General features: G+C 39.1%; 1 protein-coding gene across 3 annotated transcripts in view; it reads right to left on the bottom strand.

Moving 5' to 3' along the window:
* The window catches only part of HHIP (hedgehog interacting protein), a 93,071-nt gene extending 73,198 nt beyond the window's left edge, over positions 1 to 19,873 (bottom strand). For 2 of the 3 annotated variants that reach the window (XM_053582195.1, XM_053582196.1), the window contains exons 1-4: positions 18,945 to 19,762; positions 13,073 to 13,265; positions 7,854 to 8,010; positions 6,963 to 7,164 (exon numbers count right to left, since the gene is read on the bottom strand). In XM_053582195.1, the coding sequence (XP_053438170.1) occupies positions 6,963 to 7,164; positions 7,854 to 8,010; positions 13,073 to 13,265; positions 18,945 to 19,739 (1,347 nt within the window). In that variant the 5' untranslated portion in view covers positions 19,740 to 19,762. Of the gene's footprint in view, positions 1 to 6,962; positions 7,165 to 7,853; positions 8,011 to 13,072; positions 13,266 to 18,944 lie in introns of all 3 variants that reach the window. The other variant, XM_053582193.1, reaches the window with a different exon arrangement.
* Between the last annotated feature and the right edge of the window lie 2,652 nt (positions 19,874 to 22,525).

Raw genomic sequence — 22,525 nt, 5'->3', positions numbered from 1 at the left:
AATAAAAGCAAAGCACTCCTGCTAACAACATCGCTTGCTCGAAAACTGAAGTGTAGTACTGGAACATATTGCATGCTTGGTATTTGCTAAGAGGACGCATCTCTTAAGGATCCTCAAAACATACACACAAACACTGGAGTGTCAGGAAGGAAAAGCAATTATTTTTAAAAGGTAAAGCTCTGCTACTCTTCCCCACTCAGGAGATACCTCTGTGATGCCTGCTACTTTTCTTTCATGAGCTAATGTCACCACTGTAACGCGGTGACAGCTAGTACCACCAGTAGCTTTTGCCTCTTCTTTTTCTAGGGAGACATTGTCAGTAGGATATGGTAGACACCATGTTCAGAGAGATAATTTTTAAAGGTGGTGAACACTTTTCCTAGGGTCCAGATTTCCTGGTTTTTCACTTCTTTCAAATAATTACTGTAAGATTTCTCAGATTTATAGCCTCCATTTCCTTTCCCTTCAAGTCTTAGGTAAATAGAAAGACATTAATGTAAAAACTTTCCTCACCTCAGCTGTGACTTAGGGGACCTACGTAGTAGGAGAAGGCAGGCATTTCCAGGCTGGAGGGAGGCCGCATCTGCCACTCCAGTCCCTGCTTCACGGAAGAACAGGATGGAAAGTAATTTATAATTAAACTGCCTTAAACTGGCACAGACCACATATGTACACGTTTATATTTATTAGAAGGTTTTATCAATAGATTAGCAAATTCCAAAATAGTGAAAGAATACCAGAAGTGAAAACCAACTTAACCAGATGGAAAATTACACCAAGATTATCTCACAATACTAAGGGACCTTTTCTTTTGTGAGAAAATTTTTTCTCTAGGGGAGTTCATAATAGACTTAAAGTGAGATCAAAATTATTTAAAAATTGAAAACAATGCTATTCATAGAGTATAGAGTGTTTGGATATAAGATGTCCACAACACTCAATAAAATATAGTTGGGTTCGTCAATGGTGCTGATACCTTGATATCGGTAATAACTGCAGCCAAAAATTTTACCTGCAGATTTACGTTTTGTTCACATTCTCATTGCACGATTTGGAATCAGAATTTTTTTTGGCCGGGGCTGGGCTTGAACCCGCCACCTCCGGCATATGGGATCGGCGCCCTACTCCTTGAGCCACAGGCACCGCCTTGGAATCAGAATTTTATAAAAGAAGAAGATGCTTAAAAGATTTTATTTTGGAGGAGACAATGTCTATCACATTTCAAATGAATTTGTTTCTACCACTATAGCAACGTTCTTTTAGATGAGGTTTAATGACGTCTAACCTGTAAGTCGATAGTTAAAAAAGTTTAAAATGTCATTCAGCATACAAAAATGTTCCGGAAGGGTGATTCTTCTATTGTATACTTAAGAAATAAAAATTTGTTGCTTTCCTTTGTCGTGTAAGACAAACTTTCTTCTAACATAAAGCATGCTTTAAAGCAAAACTTTTACCATTTTTCTGAGGAAGCATTTGATACAGAACCATCACCACATGGATATACGTGTGTGTGTGTGTGTGTGTGTGTGTACGTGTGTATATGTGTATATGCTACGTTTTCATACTACTTTGGAAAAGTAAATTTTGCTCCTCAATCTGCTTTGACTTGTTTCACTCGAGCTAAAATGCACTAACATATCACGGGTTGCCGTCTAAGACAGAGGAAAACACGAAAGGTTAGGAAGTGCAGAAAAATAGAACACTGGCCCCAGGGGTTGATGAACACTTGGATTTCACTACAGTTTCGGTGCTCACAACCCTGCATGTGATTTACAAGCATGTGAAACCACAGGCTGCCCCGACGGGGCTTGCCCTAGTGGACCCTGTGTCCTCCTCCACATGCTCCTGTGACTCCCAGCACCGGACTGTTGTCTCTCGAGAGCCCCACCTCAATAGACTCAGTCACCCGGACAATTAGCAGCTTTCAGCCTTATGTCCTCTCCTTCCCTGCTAAAAAGAGTGCTTCGAAAGCATCTTTTGAAATGAAGATCCAAGTAGATAGAGAGGGACAGGAGTCCAGTGACACTTGTTCCAATGATAGACAAGCCTGTCAGCTTTGCTTCACGCTGCCAGCCGAGGGCTGCTGAGGGTGTGAACCTCTCTGTCTTTCAACCACTCACAAGAACTGAGTGGCAGAGAACCGTGCTTGCTTCCTTGAGGGGCCACCCTGTAGGTGACAGGTGCAGGATTTCTTCTGCATACATGCAAGTCGAAGGCTGACTTTTATATCTTTGGTAGTCAGGGGTGCTTTGGTGAGATTTTGCTAGAGGATCCCCTGGTGTTCTTGTAATTTATAATAGAGTTTACAGATATAATGGCAAATCACATATTTTAGGAACAAGAGAAATAACCATTTTACCAACTAGCTGAGCACCAGATTCCAAAATGGAAATAAAATGGGAAAAACTGAAAAACTTATGGGTAATTTCCCAATTAGAATTAGCTACTGATTTTTAAATGCCATTTTTCAGAATTCTGTTTCAAGAGTCTTATGTCCTGCCAGAGTTAACTTATATCTCTTCACACAAATTGGACAAGTAATGTGTATAAACTAAGTAAATGACAAAAGGTATAGCACAAGTGACAGTTGGTGTCCAACCATTCTTAGTCATCATGTCAGGAACAGGACTGGGGTGCAAAGTAGGGAGAGAAAATTTGTCTCATTCAATATGTAACTGACCTAGAAGCCTGGCTCAGTTTAGATTAGTAGCTTTCAAAATGGCTACACATTGAAATTACCTGGGAAGGCTTTAAAAACTTGTCATTAGCGCCCAGCTAGCTGAGTCGGTAGAGCACGAGACTCTTAAAAACATGTCATTGCCTGGGTCCAAACTCCAGATATTATGACTTCATTTGGGTATCAGATTTTTCCTGAAAGCTCCTAGGTGATTATACTGTGCAGCCATTCTTGAGAATCAGTGGTTCATCATTCCCAAGGACTTTAGACAGATGAATCTGGTTCTAGTACTTGCCATAAGGTCTGATTGAGAATTCAGAAATAAACTCAATTTAAAAATTTCAAATCATCGAGTATCTTAAAGACATTTTTCCCCCCACCCCCCCCTTGGGAATGGCACATCTTTGGTAATTTCTCCCTTTGGAATGAAACAAGAACAATGACAAACATAGCAATAACTATAATGTGCATGAACACCCACAGATACATTACCCAAAATGAAGATTTTTTAAGTTTGCTCATTAATTGGCTGTTTGGGCCGTTCTTTATACCATCTAAGTACCAGTGATTAGCTTACAGAGTGCACTATAATCAAAGATCCAGCAAATCTCAACATATTTTTAAAACATATTTCTGACTTACTCTTTTAATTTCAATGCTACAACTTATTTTCTGTAGCAAAAAGAAGTCAATTCTTTAGCTTGTGCTATGGATTTTCTGCAGATTAACTTTTGCTCCGTAAACTTTAGACAGTTTATCCCCCAGGGCACTAGAATCTACTACAAGTTAGGCAGCACAATTCAGTATTTAAAATAAGGCATCATATTTTCAGCTGCAGTCAGGACTGATGTAGGAAGAGTTGTCCAAGTCCGCTAACGACTGGCTCTTTGCCGATGGTGTCTGTTAAGCAGTTAAAAAATCAGGTTCAGTAGGGACATTTAAAGAGATCAATCAACCAAGCCCAGCTCCTTGCACAAAAAAGGTCAGCCTTTACATCATGTGACGGAAATCACAGTCAATTCTCAATCAACAATGAACAGAATTCCAGATATCCTTATAGCCAGCACTAGCTTTTAGAAACTCTTATAATCAGGAATTTCTGTGTGTGTCTGATTCCTTTTACTCTTACTGGTCATTAATTAATGTCCTTGTGAGGAGCCTCTGCTGCGTTTTGTATCACTTTCTTTTCCAGCATGTGGAGGCTGAGTTTAGTACATAGTATTAATTCTGTGATTTTAATATTGCAACTGATCCTTCACCCTGTTAACCTGCATTATGCCTTCTTTCAGGGGTTTAAAGCTGACTAAACAGATAAGAATTGATACATAGTATATATAATACTTTATGAAAATTCCTATTTATACAGAATGACTTATTGACAAAATTGGCATACTGCCATGAACACATTAACTATTCATATAGCAAAGAAGCCTGGAAAAATGACTGTGAAATTGCTATGAAAATGTTTTAATTTCATAAGTCTCTGAAGGACAGACCACCAAAATGAATGATATAATCAACCGTGAATGTGTTGGCATCAAACCAACATAGCATCTTCTAGCCCTTCCCGGGGGGGAGTTTCACGGAGACTGAGATAAGAGCCACACAGGACCAGCGTAACTTACTCAAGGGAGAAAGAACGTGGTCTCATTATTCACAATACACACATAGATATCTATGTGATACGTTCCTATTCTATTGACATTACTAGTGCCAGAACACGAAAAGCATGTAAAACATTACACTTTAAAATACGTCATATCAGTGCACTGGAATAATGGATTTTGAAGTTTAGGTGCCAGAATGCCTGGAGCTTTTTTGAAAAAGGGCGGGGGGGGGTGGAATTTGCAAGAGTTCCTAGCGGCCTTCAGAACACACATAGGAAAGAACTGTCCTTGCTTGTACAGGTTTATTGCATGATGAAATGTAACGTCTCCATGTCAGCGTCAGAACAGGGCACCTCAATGAGTATCTCATCTGATACCTCAATGAAGGGTGTACGTTGAAACAGGGAGACTTTGAAGGAAACCTAAGTTAAAAGGCAGCTGCTCCTCAGGCAGTTAAATGAAATAGAAACAAGAACATCAGTTTTTTCTGAGCACTTTTTATATCTACATTTTATCCAACGTATCTTTCCAATATCAACATTTTTACTCAAAAAATATTTGAGAACTATTCTCTCAGATACTTGAAATTGCAGTTCAAAGTAAATTGGCAATATGTATCAATATGCATCACAGGATATCAGCTTCAGCTCAGTAATGCTCCTTCTAAGAAGGAACAGGAATGATGATTTAGATTTCCTTAATAGGAAATCATCCACGATCAAGTTTGATAATATGTACAAGAATGATAAATAACATTATTTACAGTAGTGAAGAAAACAACTGGAGTCATCCTAAATGTCTCAGAATAACAAAATGGTTACCCGCCCCCCTAACAAAGAGATAGAAACTAAGTATCTAAGTATTTAAGAAAAGTTTCCAAATCTGGGAAAGTCTTCATGACACATTGTTAAGTTAAAAAAAAAAAGAAGGCTAAAGAGATGTGTATATAATTTGATTTCAATTTTAAAGTTGTTTAGGAAAAAAGCTAAAAGAAAAGAGGTTCTTGCTGCGTTTTCACATTTATTAAATATGGGTCTATATTACCTTTGTAGTAATGAAAAGTTTACTTAATTTTAATATACAAACTGGAATAAAGTATATAAAAAACATTGATAGTGTTTTTAACTGATGAGATTACAGGTGATGACTTTAAAAATATTTCCCCCAACTTTTTTTCTTTTATAGAGAGCACATTTAACTTCCACAGGAAAGAAAAAAAATTCACTGCTAGTGAGTAATGTGTTTGGGGCTACTGATTGTTACTCATTAGTACCACAGGCCGGGAGTTCCCAGGACCCATTTTCAGAATGTATTTATTGAACACTGATGTGCGAAACTCTAATACCCTGTTTCCCCGAAAATAAGACAGTGTCTTATTTTAAGGTGTGCTCCCAAAGATGCGCTAGGTCTTATTTTCAGGGGATGTCTTATCTTTCCTGTAAGTAGGTCTTATTTTCGGAGGATGTCTTATTTTCGGGGAAAACCGGGTATATTATTTTAAAAGAGATTTTTAATTATTTGGTCTGAACTCTAATGAAAAGTTTTGTGGAAAGAAAGCTGAAAATACTGAGTTCAAAATATTTCCCAAATGATCTGTGCCTTGGTGCCAAAGTCCTTCTCCTTAACAGGTTTCCTTCTCTTATTCCATATATCTTGGTGACACCGTTTCATCATGAGCTTTAGGATGAGCGGTCCAAATAATGTAGCACTACCTGTATACTAGTAGCATTACCTGTATATTAGTTGGCTTACTCATTTTTTTTTTTAACTTGGTTGATACTGACTAGATCAGTAATATATCTAATTTTTCTGACCTGCTTCTTCTGCTTTTGGTGTTCTTACCTTTGAGGAGAGCACCACAACGCAAGGAGTCATACGTGACTAGAAGAGAATCAATCTTCCCTCAGTTTTGTTCTAGTTAAGAAATGAAAAGGATAACTAGCTCTTCCCAAATCGTTGCTCTGTTTCATTCTAAAAGAGTCATGAGCTGTTAAATATCTCTTGATTTTAGAATGTCGCAATTTGCTTTACAGCTTAGTACTGCTAATATTATATTGTATTACTCTCGTGGAACAAAACAGACAATCATTTTATTTACACGTCTAGATTATTTAATATGAGAATTCAAATCAGAGACATGAGAAAGAAGGCAATGGATATGGTTATATATTAGATATGCTTCTATATTAAACAGATGGCTAATTATAGATAAAAATATTTGACTTACCTGTAAAAACATTGTACCAAAAAGTCATAGTATAAGTTGTACTTTGATATGAGACAGACTCAAAAACAGATCTGGTAAAAGTATGATTTGCAATTGCCAAATAACCAGAAGACCTCCTTGTTTCTACGAGCAAATGCTGATGGTACAATCCTAAGTGGTATGCCCATTAAACAAGGTTTAAACAAAGACTTTAGAAAGATAAAAAAGTATTTTAAATATGTAAATTACATAGGGAAAGCATGTCAAAATTAAGTCTGCTCGCATTGCTCAACAGCAAATCACATATAAATCTAATGTCTTTGTCGCAATTCAGTCACCGTATTATTGTTCCCTTATTGTCTCTTTCAATGTTCTTTTTTTTTATTACAAAGAAATGCCTTCAGTGAAGAAGATAACACTAAAATCAAATTAACATAGCCAAAGCAAAAATAAATAAAATTTAAAAGCCAACCTTTATTCCACTTTGAACAAGTTTGTGAATGTCCAAATAAGGCTCCTTGAAAATTTCTCCTTCGGGGGTAAGTATCTTCACGTAGCCTTCTTTTTCCAGAATGAAGAGCCGGTGTGAGCCATCCCCACTGTGCAGGGCACCAACAGGCTGCCGCAGCCCACTCACAACCTCCTGAATACAGAAGCAGTTGTGTTTGTGCTTTCTGGACAAATCAAAGAAAACCAGTAAGCTTTTCTTGAAATGGAAGAGGTAAGGGATGCACAGAGCACCCTTTTCAAAATGTATTTCCTCTAGCAATCAATGGTTTTAGAGAATCATGAAGTGCTGCTAACCTAAGCGTCACAATATGATTTTTTTAAATGATTCTTTTAATTCTTGTCAATGGAAAAACAACAAAACAGCCTTCTATCAGAACCTAAAGGAGAGAATCAAAATACATATGTACTTAAAAATTTCCACAAGCTTGTTACCTCATCATTTGGTGACTCTAATTAAAATTAGCTTTTACTCACAATAATTAAAACTTACAGAAAAGCACGCGGAGGGAAAGTTCTATTTATAAAAATCTGATAATAATTGCGCTGAACATTTCCACAGTGCCATAAGGTAACAACAGTCATAAAATTCAAGTTTCAAACTATACCCATAAAATTCATGAGTCATAGGGAAGCCAAGCTCATAATATAAGATTAGTAGTCTAAGTATTAAAAGCATTTAAGCCATGATTTTAGAGAAGCAAACTACCAAAAAGAAAAACAAAAATAAAGCATCTGGAAGATACAGCTGCTGAACTTAAGCACAGACAGTTGATTCACTGTCAAAACCACAAGATTTGTCAGTTGGTTTTTTTTTTTTCTTTTTTAAGATTAAAGAACATTTATCTTTATGAACCTGCTGATGTCTTCCACTTTCTCATATTCTTCCATCTGGTCCAAGTAGTTCGATGCTGGTCCTCTGACTTGTTTTCTTGGAAAATCTGGGAAGCACAATCCACCATCCTTTCTTGCATAGTAAAAGCAAAACTCATCAGCAGTTGTTTGAAGGAAACCTTTAAAAAATATAAATAAGAAAATTAAAAATATAAATGAGAAACACTTAGTGTCATAGTAAAACCACTTTGTTTAACAGACATAACATGGGGGAAAAAAGAATGTTTAGAAACTATCTGAATATTCTAGGAAAAAACTGGACTAAAATAAAGAGAACACAAAATATTGAGGGTCGAGATGCCCATTTGTTTTTAACCAAAATCTAAGAACTGAAGTAAAAGTGAAATCATATACCAGATATTTTTAAGGCTCTTATGAAACACACATAGTCAAACTGTACAAACCCAGCACTGATCTTAACTGTTTTCAAGCTACCCTCGTTATCATATGTTGCACCTGTGAGCTTATCTCATCACAATTCAGCATTTTCCCCCTAAGTTTAGTATTTCCAATACTAAATAACCTCCAAAGAAGAACAAGATTAGCATCAAGAAAGAGATAGGCCATCAGGTTTTGGTCATTTTATAATTCTTAATGAATTGCCACTCACACAAGATCAAATAATAAATCTGATGAACAACGCTAAGTCATTACACACCATAATAAAGAACTGACTTACTGTGCGATGATTAAGCAATGGATTGATGCTGATCACACAGCCTTCATTTTCAAATATGGAGGTATCTTTTTTCTGCAACTCACTTATAGGAGATGATGGTTATTTTATGATATGAAAACTATATTTAAAATATCCCTTCGGGCGGCGCCTGTGGCTCAAGGAGTAGGGCGCCGGTCCCATATGCCAGAGGTGGCAGGTTCAAACCCAGCCCCGGCCAAAAACCACAAAAAAAAAAAAAATAAAATAAAATAAAATATCCCTTCAATCAGCTAGCAGAAAAGCTGACATATCACTGAGCCAAAACAAAAACATAAAATTGACTTACTTAATTGAATCTAAAAGAAAGATGGTTTTCTTTTCTTATCTATTAAGTATGTTGTCAAATAAAAACAGCTAACTTTGAATAAGAAATAACTTTATGACAAAAAAGGAACTTTGAATATTACTTTTAAAATATTAACAAGATTCAAGTCTATATCCTGCTGACTTCTGCCTTGTATAAGATCCTGAATTGCTGCTGCTGGTCTCACACCTTTAATTATATTCCAAGTTTTTATTTTTATCTAACAAGTTAGATCATTATACCACTATCAGTTCTGTGATAAAGGCACAGGGTAATTTAGCAAAAGTTTAGAAGCTATATAACACATTCAGGTTTAGCATGGATTTCTAAGAACTGGAATTTGGGGTCAGCTAAGTGAAGTTTATCAATGGGGCATAAAAGACATTGGAAGTTTATTTTCTATGTACTTGACCTTGGACCCTTCAAACCAAAAATCTTATCTTAGAACAAGAGGGTCCCAAATGGCTAAAGCTTGATGGACATTCTGGCCTAACTTTTGGGTGAAATGTATAAACTCTTAAATTTCTAAGGGAGATTCTTTGAGGCACATATCTGACTTGCGTACTAGGAAGGACCTTGTCTTCAGGAATCAAGTAAAAAAGGGCAGAGTCCTTGTGTGTGTGTGTGGGGGGGGGTGTGTGCGCGCGCACGAGTGTTTGAGTGAGAGTGTGGTGAGGGGCACAGAAAAAAAGGAGACAGAATGGCTGGGAAGGAGGCTCCATGGAAGGGGCAAGGCATGAGAAGGTTAAGTTTGAAAGAATCCAAGGATTAGAAATTTGGGAGAGGAATAAAAGTCACAGTAGCAGTTATCCATCCTCAGCAATTCACCATCTGCAGAAAATAATTTTTCTCCTCCATCCTTTAATGGCTAAACATTCAGATGAAAATTGCCTAACAGTTGTTAAACAGGATTAAACCAATTGAACTAATGATGTGCAGACATTTCACACTAAAGTACCCTGAGGAGAAGAAGTCTAACAGTGATAAAAATCATTACGATTAAAAGTGTAAAAAAGCAAGACCAACAGATACCCTCTGGTAAGCCTTCCATAGAGTGCACAACTCCACCTTTTAGTGAACAGCGAAGTATCCACCCTGCTCATTCAGGCAGAAGGAAAGACTGGTGGAGTTGAGCAAAGAGCTCTTGTCTGTTGAATGTAACTTTGGTATTTTAAAAAAGTTTTAAAAATTTATTTCTCCATGTAAATTCATAATTGGAGAATAATATTATAATCAATAAAATCCTAGTATGTGCTCACTATATTGCTTTTTAATTACATTTCTCATTTGGGGGAAAAATAAGTAGATCAGACATGAATTCAGAAATAAAATCTCTAAGTAGTAGCTACCTTTAAGGTCTATGAAAACTCTAAAGAGGTTGTCTTTTCTTAAAGCCATGAAGGCAAAGTAAATGTTGGATCATTTATATATTTATCTGTTCATGTATTGGGAAATAGGGAAAAAATTGAAGACAATTCATCTGGAGTTCTTTTCCTCTCCCAATCCCTTTCAGGTTTTGCCTTCCTCTAACAAAATACATCCTTGAGGGTACCCTCCTCTTTGATTTGTAGAAAGATGAAACTATTAATGAAGACAGTCAAATATGTGATTAGTTTCTTATAAAAATAAGGTTTTTATTTTTATTTTTTTCAATTATATAGTACTTTAATGGTAGCATATTATCCTTACAATATCAACATACATATTCATTACAAATAAGTTAAAATTTTTGAAAGTCAAATACATTAAAACATACTGAAATAATTTATGAAGAGTATATCTAATTTGCAATTTCTTTTCTTTTTCTTTTTTTTAAACAGTCTTAAGCTATTGCCCTGGGTAGAGTGCCATGGTGTCATAGCTCACAGCAACCTCCAACTCGGGCTCAAACTATCCTGTGGCCTCAGTTTTTCTGTTTTTAGTAGAGACCGGGTCTCGCTTTAGCTCAGGCTGGTCTCGAACCTGTACCCTCAAGCAATCCACTGGCTTCGGCCTCTCAGAGTGCTAGGATTACAGGAGTGAGGCACCGTGCCTGGCCTCATTTGTGATTTCTTAAAATTGCATTCAAATCTTGATCTGATGGGTTTTTAATGTTATGAAAATGCTAACTGATTTAATTCCCCCATTCATACGATTATTATATTTAACCACAACAAGTTTCTAATCATGGACCACAAGTGTAAAGTTTTTATTTTTTATAGTTTTAAACTTTTGAGAAAATAAACCATATCATTAAATAGACTTAAAAAGGGAAAACGATCACAAATTTGTTTTTATGGCAATTTTCAATAAATTAGTGTCCTAGAATTCTAAAGATACTCAGGTGCTGGGGGCAGGAGCTGAGAGGAGAGGATTACCTTACTCATCATACTTTAGGACATGGTAACCTGCCTGCCAAGATTCAGTCTAACTAACAAATCGATTACCCTAAGTAACTCAAAGAGTGTGTTATTATAGCTCACTTTTGCAACAAGTAATAAGAATGATTATTAGCACTTGACATATCCAGGGGCAGCCCCACTGCTTGTCATTAAAGCCTTCCAGAATCTCTGGAAAGCACCCTTGCTGTTGCATCCACCTCTAGAGTGGAGCTTTCATCTGGTTATCTTTCAAGGCAGCCTGGGTGGCCACCAAAAGCACTTGACATCTTGATGCACTTCAGCAGTTTTACATATATACAAACTCCGTAGAAAAATAAATGTGTCATTTGTTACTACATATGTTGATCTGGGGAGTGGGGTGCTTGCAGTGCTGTTTGCTGTGCTCTCTCTGTCAGTGGGCAAGGCTTTTATTTTAGTGTTCTGGGAAGGTAAAATAATTTCAAAAATAAAGATCCCCACAGATGAGCCCCCAAATCTAACATGTGTTATTTAACTAAGGTAGATAAGGATAAATGGAAAAGCTAAATGTTGATATCACTTTCAATTTGTAGTCCCAAAGGCAAATGCTTAAGACTTGAAGTTTACAGCAAACCTTTATGGCATCTAATCTGTTATGGCTTCTCGGTAGGCCATATAGGCAACCACGACCTATTCTACTTTGCTTTGGGGAAAATAAGAAAGAAGAAACAGCTGGTTTAAGCAAAGTCTTAGAAACATGGCTGTCATTGGCAATGTCAACGCTAATGTTTTCACATTGGATGGGTTTAGATACATGTTATGCTCTACCAAAGGCACCAAGCAATCTGAGTGAAAATGTTTTCTTAGGTTATTAAGAGAGTTCTAGTGAAAATACCAAAATCTACACTTTTCTGGGTCAGAAACAAATGTAAAATATACATAGCAATTCAAAAAATTCTCTCAGGGTTTCTTAAAGCTTGTCTTAAATACCATTTCATTTTATAAACGGTTAACTTCAGTAGATGTCTTTGCCTAAATAAACCAAATCTTGTCTTGCTAAATTCTTTTCTTCCTGTGTTGATTTTTCAACTAACAGTAACAATCCAAGTTTATAGACTTTTGGTGATAAAAGTAATCAATGCCCAAACATCTATATGTTTACTGGAGCCCCAAATATGATAATGACTGGGTATATTTATGCCATTATATACTAAGAACTTTCCATCTTTCCTATCACCTAGCCATTGTATAACTTTGCTTAAGGCATTTAACTTCTCCTGAGGCTCAGCTTTTCTCATCTGTCAAATGCAGAGAGCTCCACTGTGCTTAACTATATCACAAGATTTTTGGGGAGCACATTAGTCATTATATGTGAAAGTGCTTAGTAAGGTAATGCTTTGTTTTGATTCCTAATCATTTTTTAATTTAAGGAAGTATCTTAAAGGTCAGTGGACATTCTCCAATTACTTATCAGCTATGTGGAAGAGGAGGCTGCCTTGATATTGACAGTGATGGTGACAGTAATGAAGACACTAAAAAGAAATTTATACTGATAATCCAAAGTATGTAAAGGTTAACGGCCATATTATCAGCTTAACAAGAAATGTTAAACCAAAATACTGTCTGTAAAGTGAAATTACAGTAGGCCTTTCGGCAGCAATAAAAGGTATGAATTTGGAAAGGTTAATTATCAGGTAAAAATAGGCATTTCGAAAGGCCAGATACATTTTACGACACTCGTAAATAAGCAATTAAGAACAGGTTATCTTGTAAGGGTATGTTACAATGGTTTATTTAATGTGTGCATTTTTTTTTTTTACCTGGAATATGGCTTCGGCAGGTATAAAAGAATTCTTTGCAGTAGTCTTTGCAGAGCAGGGGAAGGACTAGGTCTCTTTCCAAGACTTCTCTCTCAGGTGAGTGGAACAGGCTTTGAGAATGTGGAGAGCAAAGTGCACACTTGATTTCCTCCAGTAACTTCCCACATTCTGTGTTGTTGGTAACAGAAAATATCTGGAATCCATAAATCAGAAACAAACATCTTTTTAGTTATGTAATGTTAGGTTGGTGTACTTATTTGGGATTGTGAAAGCAGAAAAGTCTAATTTAATTTAGCCAATAAAATTTTCTGAAAAGAATTACTGTGTCACAATACAGAGTGCCTTTATAAGGATACAAGTACCATATTTGGGGCTGGGCTGGGAGAACAAAGGGCAGGGATGCATAAAAGTGTTTCTCACCCTTGCAAATCAAAGTTTATTAATCTGTCTTGCAGGTGTGAAAATGTAAAAGACAATTACATTTAGACCGTTAAATCTTTATCACATTATTCTACCTCAAAGCATGTGCTGAATGATATTTGCCTTTAAAATTTCAAATATCTTTACCCAACTGCATGCCACGCAGAATGATTTAAGACATGGCTTATTTGTATCTTAGGTGAAAATCAATTTAATTCCTGAAATTCCTAATACGATTTTCTAAAACATGCAATTAGGTTGCATTTTAAAAATATCAATAGATTTTCAATCTACAGACTGTATAGGAAAAGTTTTCTAAAATGGGGAAATACCTGCCTTTTATGTTCTATAAAAATAATATCCCAAGTGGAATCAAAGCGGTTTAAGACAAATTTTTGTTATGTATTATATCTTAGCCAGGAAAAACTTTCTAACTAGGTCCTCCCCTATGTCTTGGGAATGTTATATTCATGAATAAACACAAGAGTTTAATCAAAATGCTTCTGTATGGTGTGCAGTGAATTTTAATCAAAAAGTTACACGTTTATCATTATTTTTACAATGATATTTTTATTATTAATTTAATTAATAATTAATTAATTTTATTATTAATGTTTTTATTTAAATGATATCAATTTGGGAAGTACTGATTCATTGAAGTTAACAACAGAATAGTTCTTGGTGTCTAGTAGTAATTTTAAAAAAACTGACTTCCAGAGCTCCTTCAATAAATATAGAAGCTAATACCTGCATAATATTTGAGACGTGACATGTAATGTTGTCTAAATCAAGCACTGATTTTTCATGTTAAAAAAAAACACAATGAGATTGAACACTTTTCCCCAATTTACCTCATTATATTTATATTAAATTATTCCTTTAGAACTGTGAACTAGAGAATTAACTTATAAAGTTCTACATCATTGCTTAAAGCAAATAATTCATTCACAAGTTGAGTTTCTAATTTGAGTAAATATGTTGGCTGCTGATTTTCAAGATAATGATATTCTAGGTGAACACAAAAATTTGGATCTGAAAGAGTAAAGTTACTAAAAAACTCATTAAATACAAATTTAATTTGTAATTTTAGTGTGAAGTATTTAAAGGAAGTATTCCCAGAGAAGTAACCCCCATTTTGGAAAAGAAATATATATGCTGTGCTGTGACTATCTACAATATTCAGAAAAGTTATTATTAATCTGTCATATTTACATTTTTTATCAATTTATGTAAATGACAATTGCCTAAATGGTTGAAGTTTTCTAAAAGGAAACATACACCAGACACTTAGAATTTGCATTCCAAGAATGTTTTAAATGTCTTTTATGGTCCACACTCTGGCAGACCTCACCAGATCTATTCAATATTAATAATGTTCCACTCTGTTCTCTTTATCATATAAGCAGTCCCCATAAAAACAAAACAACCGCAGGATGCTGAAGGCACCTCTTTTGCTGGTGAAAAACTGGGATGTAATTCACTACCTTTGGTTTTATGGGGAATATGCATGGTTGCATTTTGTTATAGCTGAAATAAAATGACCCCCATGTCTTCTCCCAGCTGCTATCCAGGAAAAGCTTGATTTTAGCACCTAAAGAACTTTGTGTTTTACAATTTTTTTAATATTCTCTGGCCACAAGGTCCCTCATCAAATGTTTCAGAAATAGGATTCAATAAATTATCTGAAATCAAGTATAATATTATTCTTTTTAAAGTTTCATGCTGTTCCGGCCCAGCAGGATGGTAACATTTTGCTCTGTGTGAGGTCTGCAGTGTAAATACCTATTTGAAGATAGATAGAGCCATCATTCTGGCTTTGGTTTCAATGAACCAATAGTGTTACTGAAGTCAATTAAACTGACTGAGCCAAAGCTGCAACACTGATAGAGACAGATGAGGATGGGTGTGTGCAGGGTAACTTTTTCCTCTTTTTGGCTTATGTGTCTGTATTTGCAAAGGTCCTTAACTTGATGTCTGACAATGCCATCAATCTTGAGAAGAAATTTAAGCTAATTTCCTGTTTCAATTTTTAAAGGCTATATATGAAACCATCAAATTATAGTGGTTTAATCTAAATATACTTTAGAAATCATGTAAAACTCTGAAACATTATTACAGCGTGCCTAGGAATGATTGTGGCTGTTGGTGACTAATCTATAACATCTGGCAGGTCATCCTTTAATCTTTAGCCACATGAAAGTAAAATCCATAGAAGAAAGGTAAGATAAATCGGGCGTACACAGGAAAGCGTGGCCTACAACTATAGCTTATCAACAATAGTAAACGGGCTGACAGAGACCTTCTGTATTTCTCTTTATTTATCAAGTAACTAAACAAAAGAGGGCAAAAAGGCACCCACATGGGTTTCAAGAGGGGAGAAAAGGAGAAAATACATGACAGTATATTAAGATGTTGCCTACAGATCACTTTGTGCACAAAAAGTTATTTCTAAAAATCATATGCCTACAAGGTTGTTCAGCTGTTGGATAGAACACTTGCGACTCTGGCCTATAGTGTTGGATTATGTCATTAAAGAGTTCAGTTTCAATTTTAGGCTAATATGTAAATAGATCATTGTACTAAGGCAGCTGTTAAAGGGACCCCAGGATGAGTTATTTGTTTAGTTGGATGTGTTCAACAATAGCCTTTGTCCCTGAAAGAGCCAGAGCAAACAAATGATTGTAAAAGGGCACACTTGAAAACAATTACTTTTCACCCATTCCTTGACAGCTTTGGCTGTGAAACCACCCAAGGTAGAGACAGCTTCTATGCCTCTGTGGCTACAAGTTAAGTTTTAAAAATGGGGGTATTTCAGTTGGTTGCGGATTCAATTTGGCTAATGGGAATTAGAATCTTTTAGCATGCTGTATTTAGAGGTTGCGATAATACTGCAAAGATAACATGATTTCCTATATGTTGGCAATACTTAGTTGTAATAATGGTGCTTAACAATCTCATTGCAATATACAGCATTATTAAAAGATACAAAAAATTAAAATGTAAAAGCATAATATTACGGTTGAAGAGTTGAACCTAATGCTAGTTCATTAAAGAAAATTGTCAATCTAGAAACTGGATTTAATTGCATGGTTGAGCATGCTCAATATTCCTACCTAGTCGGCTACTATCTGTCTAAGAAACTTCTTCCCTTAGGAAAGAGCTACTACTGTAGTTTCTTGAAAAGTTACAGAAATATTTCTGGGGAAAAGTTTTTTTCTTTCATAAACAAAAAGGGCTTTTTCAAATAGCAATCATCCCTCCCATATACACATTATGAAATAAGACCCTAACATATATTATAATCCAGGAAGGCTTACAGGAAAAAGGGAAACACTGAAGTTTATTATAAAATAACATGTTCTAAAAACTATTAAAACTTGAGAACTAACATAGGTCAAGAATGCATATGCATAGCTATATCAAATCTCTGTTTTGAACAATTTGAGTATTGTTAGTTTATAAACCACTGGTAATGGAACCAGCAAAGTGTAATGTACCAAACTTAATTCAGACACATTTTCCAAATGACTAAGGGTTGTTTGCTGGAGATTGGAAGCACGTAAAACAGAAAGGAATGCGGATAGCTAACGTGGCAGATTGCTTCCTAAAGAATGATTTCTTTAGAATAAAATTTATATAACTTCTCTTAAGGTTTATAACTCCCCTCAGTCCCATCGCCACTCCCACTTCTCCCCACTCATTAGTTAAGAACAAAGTTTTCATTCCACATGTTCCTGGAAGAGCTCAGTATTGCAGGAGTCATCTGTATATTCATTGTAGACATTGCATATAGGGAGACTTGATGACAAATATTTCTAAACTTTTCTCTGAATTTCCCGGTTCTTTAGGACCCTTGGTAAAATTCGTAAAGTGATTTGAAAGGAGCTATTTTCTAACTTAATTCAATTACAACACAGGAGCTTAATATATTGTTTTGAATAAAATGCCAGAATATCTGTTCCCTGAATCTCAGGCTACTGCTGCATATGGTAAGAATAAAGAGAGAGTTGCAGCTGAAAACCTGCAGCAAGACAGTTCTCACTCATCTGGGAATAGAGGGAGTTGGACAAATGCTGCCTCAAAAGGCACGAACATTTGGACAGAGCTGGGGACTGAAAGAGAATGATGTTCTCTAGTTTCACCCATTAGTGAACCAACTAACAAATACAATGGTGTTGTTGTTATTCTTTTGCCATAAGCAACAGGACTCTGTGTGTGGGCGACAGTTTAGTGCGGAGGAGGATAAGTCGACCCCTTTTTGTCCTATTGATTTTTTCCTATTTGCATGACTTGAGCAAATTAAATGATGCAATATGGCTTTTTGTTACAAAACAAAGTGAGAGATACCACCCAGACACATATGTTGATTCGTAGGAGCTGTTTACATGAGAATAGAGTGAAATCTACCGTGAACGGAGCATAAAAATTAGATTCAGCCTGGGTATTTTTTTTTTTTTTATTATGCCTGGGCCAGCACGACTGAAGCCCAAGTTTTCCAAGAGTCCCTCAGACCTTGACAACTGCAGTGTTGTAACAGAGGAATTCTTAATTAAACCTAAAATGGGGAAAGGGAGGGGGGGCAAAGACACCTGATTGTTTATTTCACGTGCAGTGATTGTTAATGACGTGAGCCAGCAGTCTTCCCTTGGAGTACAGTATATACCACATTCCATGGCACCAACGATATTGCAACCCCAAATAAGCTTGTCTTTACACTCAGCCAATCCTATTTTCGTATATAGATTTACTAACACAAGGAAAATGCAAATGCCATTACTCTTAAAAATAAGCTCTTGGAGCTCTTCCAAGACACCTAACCACCTCTGAAAGCCTGCATTTACAACGTTGCAAAATGATGGAGAAACGTCTCAGTTTCATGTGACAAATATGCCCCAGCAAAATCTTTCTACAGTTTTTTTTGGTTCTTCACCGGAGTACTAGGAGTTCCTTTCCGCTGGTTTAACTAATGTAATGCAAGGCACCCCCCTGTGACGGGGCTGGCGACCGTACACCAACCGTGCTTCAATATCCTTTACGATTCAATCCTCTCCCTAGCCGAGCACGTGGAGAAAACGGCACAAATCTAGAAAAATAAACCGGAAGTCACAGCCACCTTAATTTACAGTTTCACCGCAGTCAATGCCCAGTTTGATCCAAAGTACGCTGTTAATCGCGTCTCTTTTAACATATGTGCCCAGCCAGGATGCAGGTACCACGGAAACGTCTCTTTTCTGAGACCGGCAAGTTTGCCTAGCATCCGGGGGCGGGAGGGCTGTCCGCACACCTCCGAGAAACACACAACCAAATCGTGTTAGCGCTTTAGAAAAGTTATCCAGAGAACTCCCCGAACAAGTTTTGCCTTTCTCTACAGCTACCAGCACCGCCAGAGCCACAGGGAACCCCACCCAGCCAGTGTGCCAAGTACGCACCCGTGAGGCCGGTGATGGCCTACCTTGTTCTCCAGGCGTCCCAGCCCTGGGCTGTCACTCAGCAGGCAGCAAGACAGCCGAGGGTAGAAGCCACCGCACAGCATCTCTCCCCCACTCAGCAGCTCCAGCTGGGACATCATCCGCCTGTCTCTCCTTTTCAGGCGCTTCGGGGGGTTCCCATTCAGGCACCTTCTCCTCCTCGCTCCGCTCCCTTCGCCTCTTTCCCCAAACTTAGCATCTCCTTCAAAGAAGCCCAGAGCCACGGCCAGCAGCAGCAGCTTGAAGGAGAGCATCTTCAGCATCGTCTGCCCCGAGCGGCAGGGGCTGGGCGCGCGAGGATGGGGGGGACACCACTGCCCAGCAGGGGCACTAGGGCGCAGCTCCAGGAGGAGGCTGCCGGGCTGCAGGGCACCGGAGAGGCAGAGGGAGGGGCTGGGGGCGAAAATAGGTAGAGCGATGCAACTTTGCAAAAGGTAAAAGACGCGGCGATGGGTCCGATGCCTTAGGGGAGCCGGAGGAGAGAGATAAAGTTGTGCAGATGACACCGTTTGCAGCTGTGCCAATGTCAGTTGGGTTAGGGGCTTTCTGCTGCGTCTGTGAGGTGGGAGGAGGGGAAGTAGTTGGAAGAGGAGGAAGAGGAGAAGACGGTCACAGAGGTTCACTTGTCCGTGTAACTGGAGTTGTTTAGGTGGGACAGTAGCAGGAACGGAAAGAGCTCTGGCGGCGGCGGGGCAGGCGGAGGCAGGGCCAGCGCTGGGCTCTAGATGATGCTGAGGTCTCCTCTGCCGGCGGCTGCAGCTTCTCACGCAGCCTCTCATGTTTCGCTCCCTCTTTTCTTCTTCTTTTTAACTAGCGCGCGGGGAGGTGCTGCCACCGCGCGCCCCTTGACGTCACCGCTGCTCGCGCGCCCCCGCCCGGGGTGGGGGAAGGGGAGGGGGCGGCCGGGGTGCGAGCGCGTCCCCCGAGCCCCTGCGGCCTCCGGGCAGCGGCAGGGAGGGGCGGCGGGCCGCGACGCCGACGGCCGGAGGGGGAGGGCCAGCGGAGCCCGCGGAGCCCGCCCGGAGGGCGCGGGGGCCAGCGCGCTCGCCGCGCCGGCGCGCCCGGGTGGGGGGTGTCCAGGGCTCCGCTCCCCGGCCCGCCTGGGGCCAGGGCGCAGCCCGGAGATTCCGGGGCTGCCGGGCGGTTGCCTCCTGCCGGCTCCTTTCTCCTCCCCGCAGCCCCTCCGCACTGCCCCGGCTAAAGGCGGCCAAGCTGCGGCTCCGAGCGAAAGTGAGTAAGAGTGGGCCGCGGGAGGTGAGAAGGGAGGGGCGCCTTCCAGGGCCTGCCCCACCCCGGCCCCCGGCCCGCCCCTCGCCCCGGTGGAGGATGAGCCCGCAGGGGGTAGCGTTTCGGCCCCTTTCCCCTCTCCAGTCCCCCATAGACACCCTCTTTTCGCCCAGGGATTTTCAGTGTGAAGCTCAAGTTCTCAAAGATCTTTCTTGGGGTCTGACTTAAAGATGTGGGGACGTCCCAGATGCTGCGGGTCGCCGAATAGGCTGAGATGGTTTGGAGACTTCCGAAAAAGGACACCCATCCTCGCTGAAGGTTTGCAAGCTACTGAAGTGGCAGAGACGCGAGCGCGTGGCGTGGAGTGGGGTGTCGGATCCGGTCGAGCCATAGTCTGCCCCCCAAAGGGTTTGCCCCAGTTTGAGTGGTTTGGCCCCGGATTCTCGCGTTGGAGACCCCACCTGTGCCTCGGAGCTGAGCCCCGCCCAGTTGGTGCGTTCTGGGAACGCAGGTTCCCGGCCCCAGGTGGGCGGAGAGAAGTCAGTCGCTGAATCTGCGTTCCTTTTAAATCTCCCTCTCTCTCTCTCCCTCCCCTCTCCCTGTCTTCTCTCCTCTCTCTCCTTTCTCTCTCTCTCTCTCTCTCTCTCTCACACACACACACACACCTTTTAAGTCACACAAGCATGCGTGCGCGCGCAGTTTCGGGGGAGAGACTCCTGTGTGTTTAAAATTTGTTAGTTCTGGAGGAAGAATTAGTTGCAGACCTGTAGACGTCCAGACGCACCATGCCTTACTTAATCTTTGTGTATACAAATAAATTAACCTTTCCCCTAGCTAGACAAAATCTGCGTAAAAAAGTGCTTCTAAAAAGACATCTACGTTATCAAGTGCAGTGACATGACGTTTACCGGATCCCGGTAACTTGGCATCAGGATGAGCTTCTGCAGGGTTGCACGCAAAACGTGCTTTTTGTCACTTGGGTATTTAACAGGGGAGCTGATTTCTGGTCAATGGGTTTTAATGAGGAGATAAAGTTTTTTTTCTCTTTGACAATGAAGGAATGTTCACCATATTTGGATCTGCTTCGCTTCTTGGACACAGATTATATGCCAACCAAATGTGAAAGTTGGTGATTTGAGATGGGTGGCTAATTACTTTAAAGTAGTTGTAGTGGATAGGTAAGGCTCTGTCCCTTTCACTTCCCAAGCCTTCATTTACTAGGAGAGTTAGATTTTTTTCTCCAAAGAGGTGGCCAATTGTATTAAGTGCAAAAATCTGCTGGGGTGTTTGGCTCAGTACAAAGCTGGATGTATGTCCTGATGACATACTTAACGTTTCTCCCAAGGACTCTTGTGTATACAAACATGACTTCTGCACACATGTGATTGTAAATCTTCCTATTTAAGATAGATTTTAAGATTCGACATTCTTCCTATCTAAGGCTTTATTCCTAAATGGGAATAAAGTTTTATGTTGATTTTCCAAAATAAAAATCCTTCAAAAATCATATTTCTGTGGTTTGAGCTCCCATTGTAAGTGATGAATTCATATTAGTCATTTTGAACAGGCCTTCCTTATTTGTATCTCAAAACTGAGGATGCCTAAAGCTGAATAAATTTTAGTTTAAAAAAATTATACATCTGTTATAACCTGTGCCCTAAGTTTCAAGATATAGATAGCTTATAAAAGATTACTGAAATAAGACATCCTTGTTCTTTCTTGATACACGGGAAGCTAGAATAATCTCATCTAATGTTTGTAGTGAAAGTCAGTAAACTGGGCCACTGACAAGATAGCTGAGCTAAGGGTTACCCATGTAATTTTCCAAATAGTCACTAAGTGGAGTTACACAAACGGACTAACTTCTGATGTTTTTCCACAGAGAAAATTGTAAATCTTACCTGCAACTAGACTAACGGCATAATTTCTTAGGAATCAAGAATCAACACTGAATCAAACTTTCAAGGTTAAACCTTGAAAGATTAAACCTTGAAAGCCCACTTGGAGGCTGTCACAGGGGAGCATAGCCACCTACACACTTGAGCATGAAAGATCATCTTCTTTCATCAGGGAGGTCTTCCTCTTCAGTTAAACTACCGGAGTGGTGAGAAGGGGCCCCTACCCAACCACACTCATCCAAATTGGCCCTTTTTAGCAAGGAATGGAGCTGCACAAGGGTGGCCAGATCATATCTGCTCACGTCACCACTGAACAACCCTCTTCAGAACTGCCACCTAATGTTTGGGCCACACCCTATACAATGGCACCAGGAATGGGAGTGGAAATCCTGCCCAGCCTCCACTCACCAAGCAGCATGTGTTAGTATATGTCTGTGTCA

The sequence above is a fragment of the Nycticebus coucang genome, chromosome 1, assembly GCF_027406575.1.
Source record: "Nycticebus coucang isolate mNycCou1 chromosome 1, mNycCou1.pri, whole genome shotgun sequence".
In the NCBI taxonomy this organism is placed as follows: domain Eukaryota; kingdom Metazoa; phylum Chordata; class Mammalia; order Primates; family Lorisidae; genus Nycticebus; species Nycticebus coucang.
The sequence above is the reverse complement of the archived record's forward strand: the minus strand, read 5'-3'. Positions and strand labels throughout refer to the sequence as shown.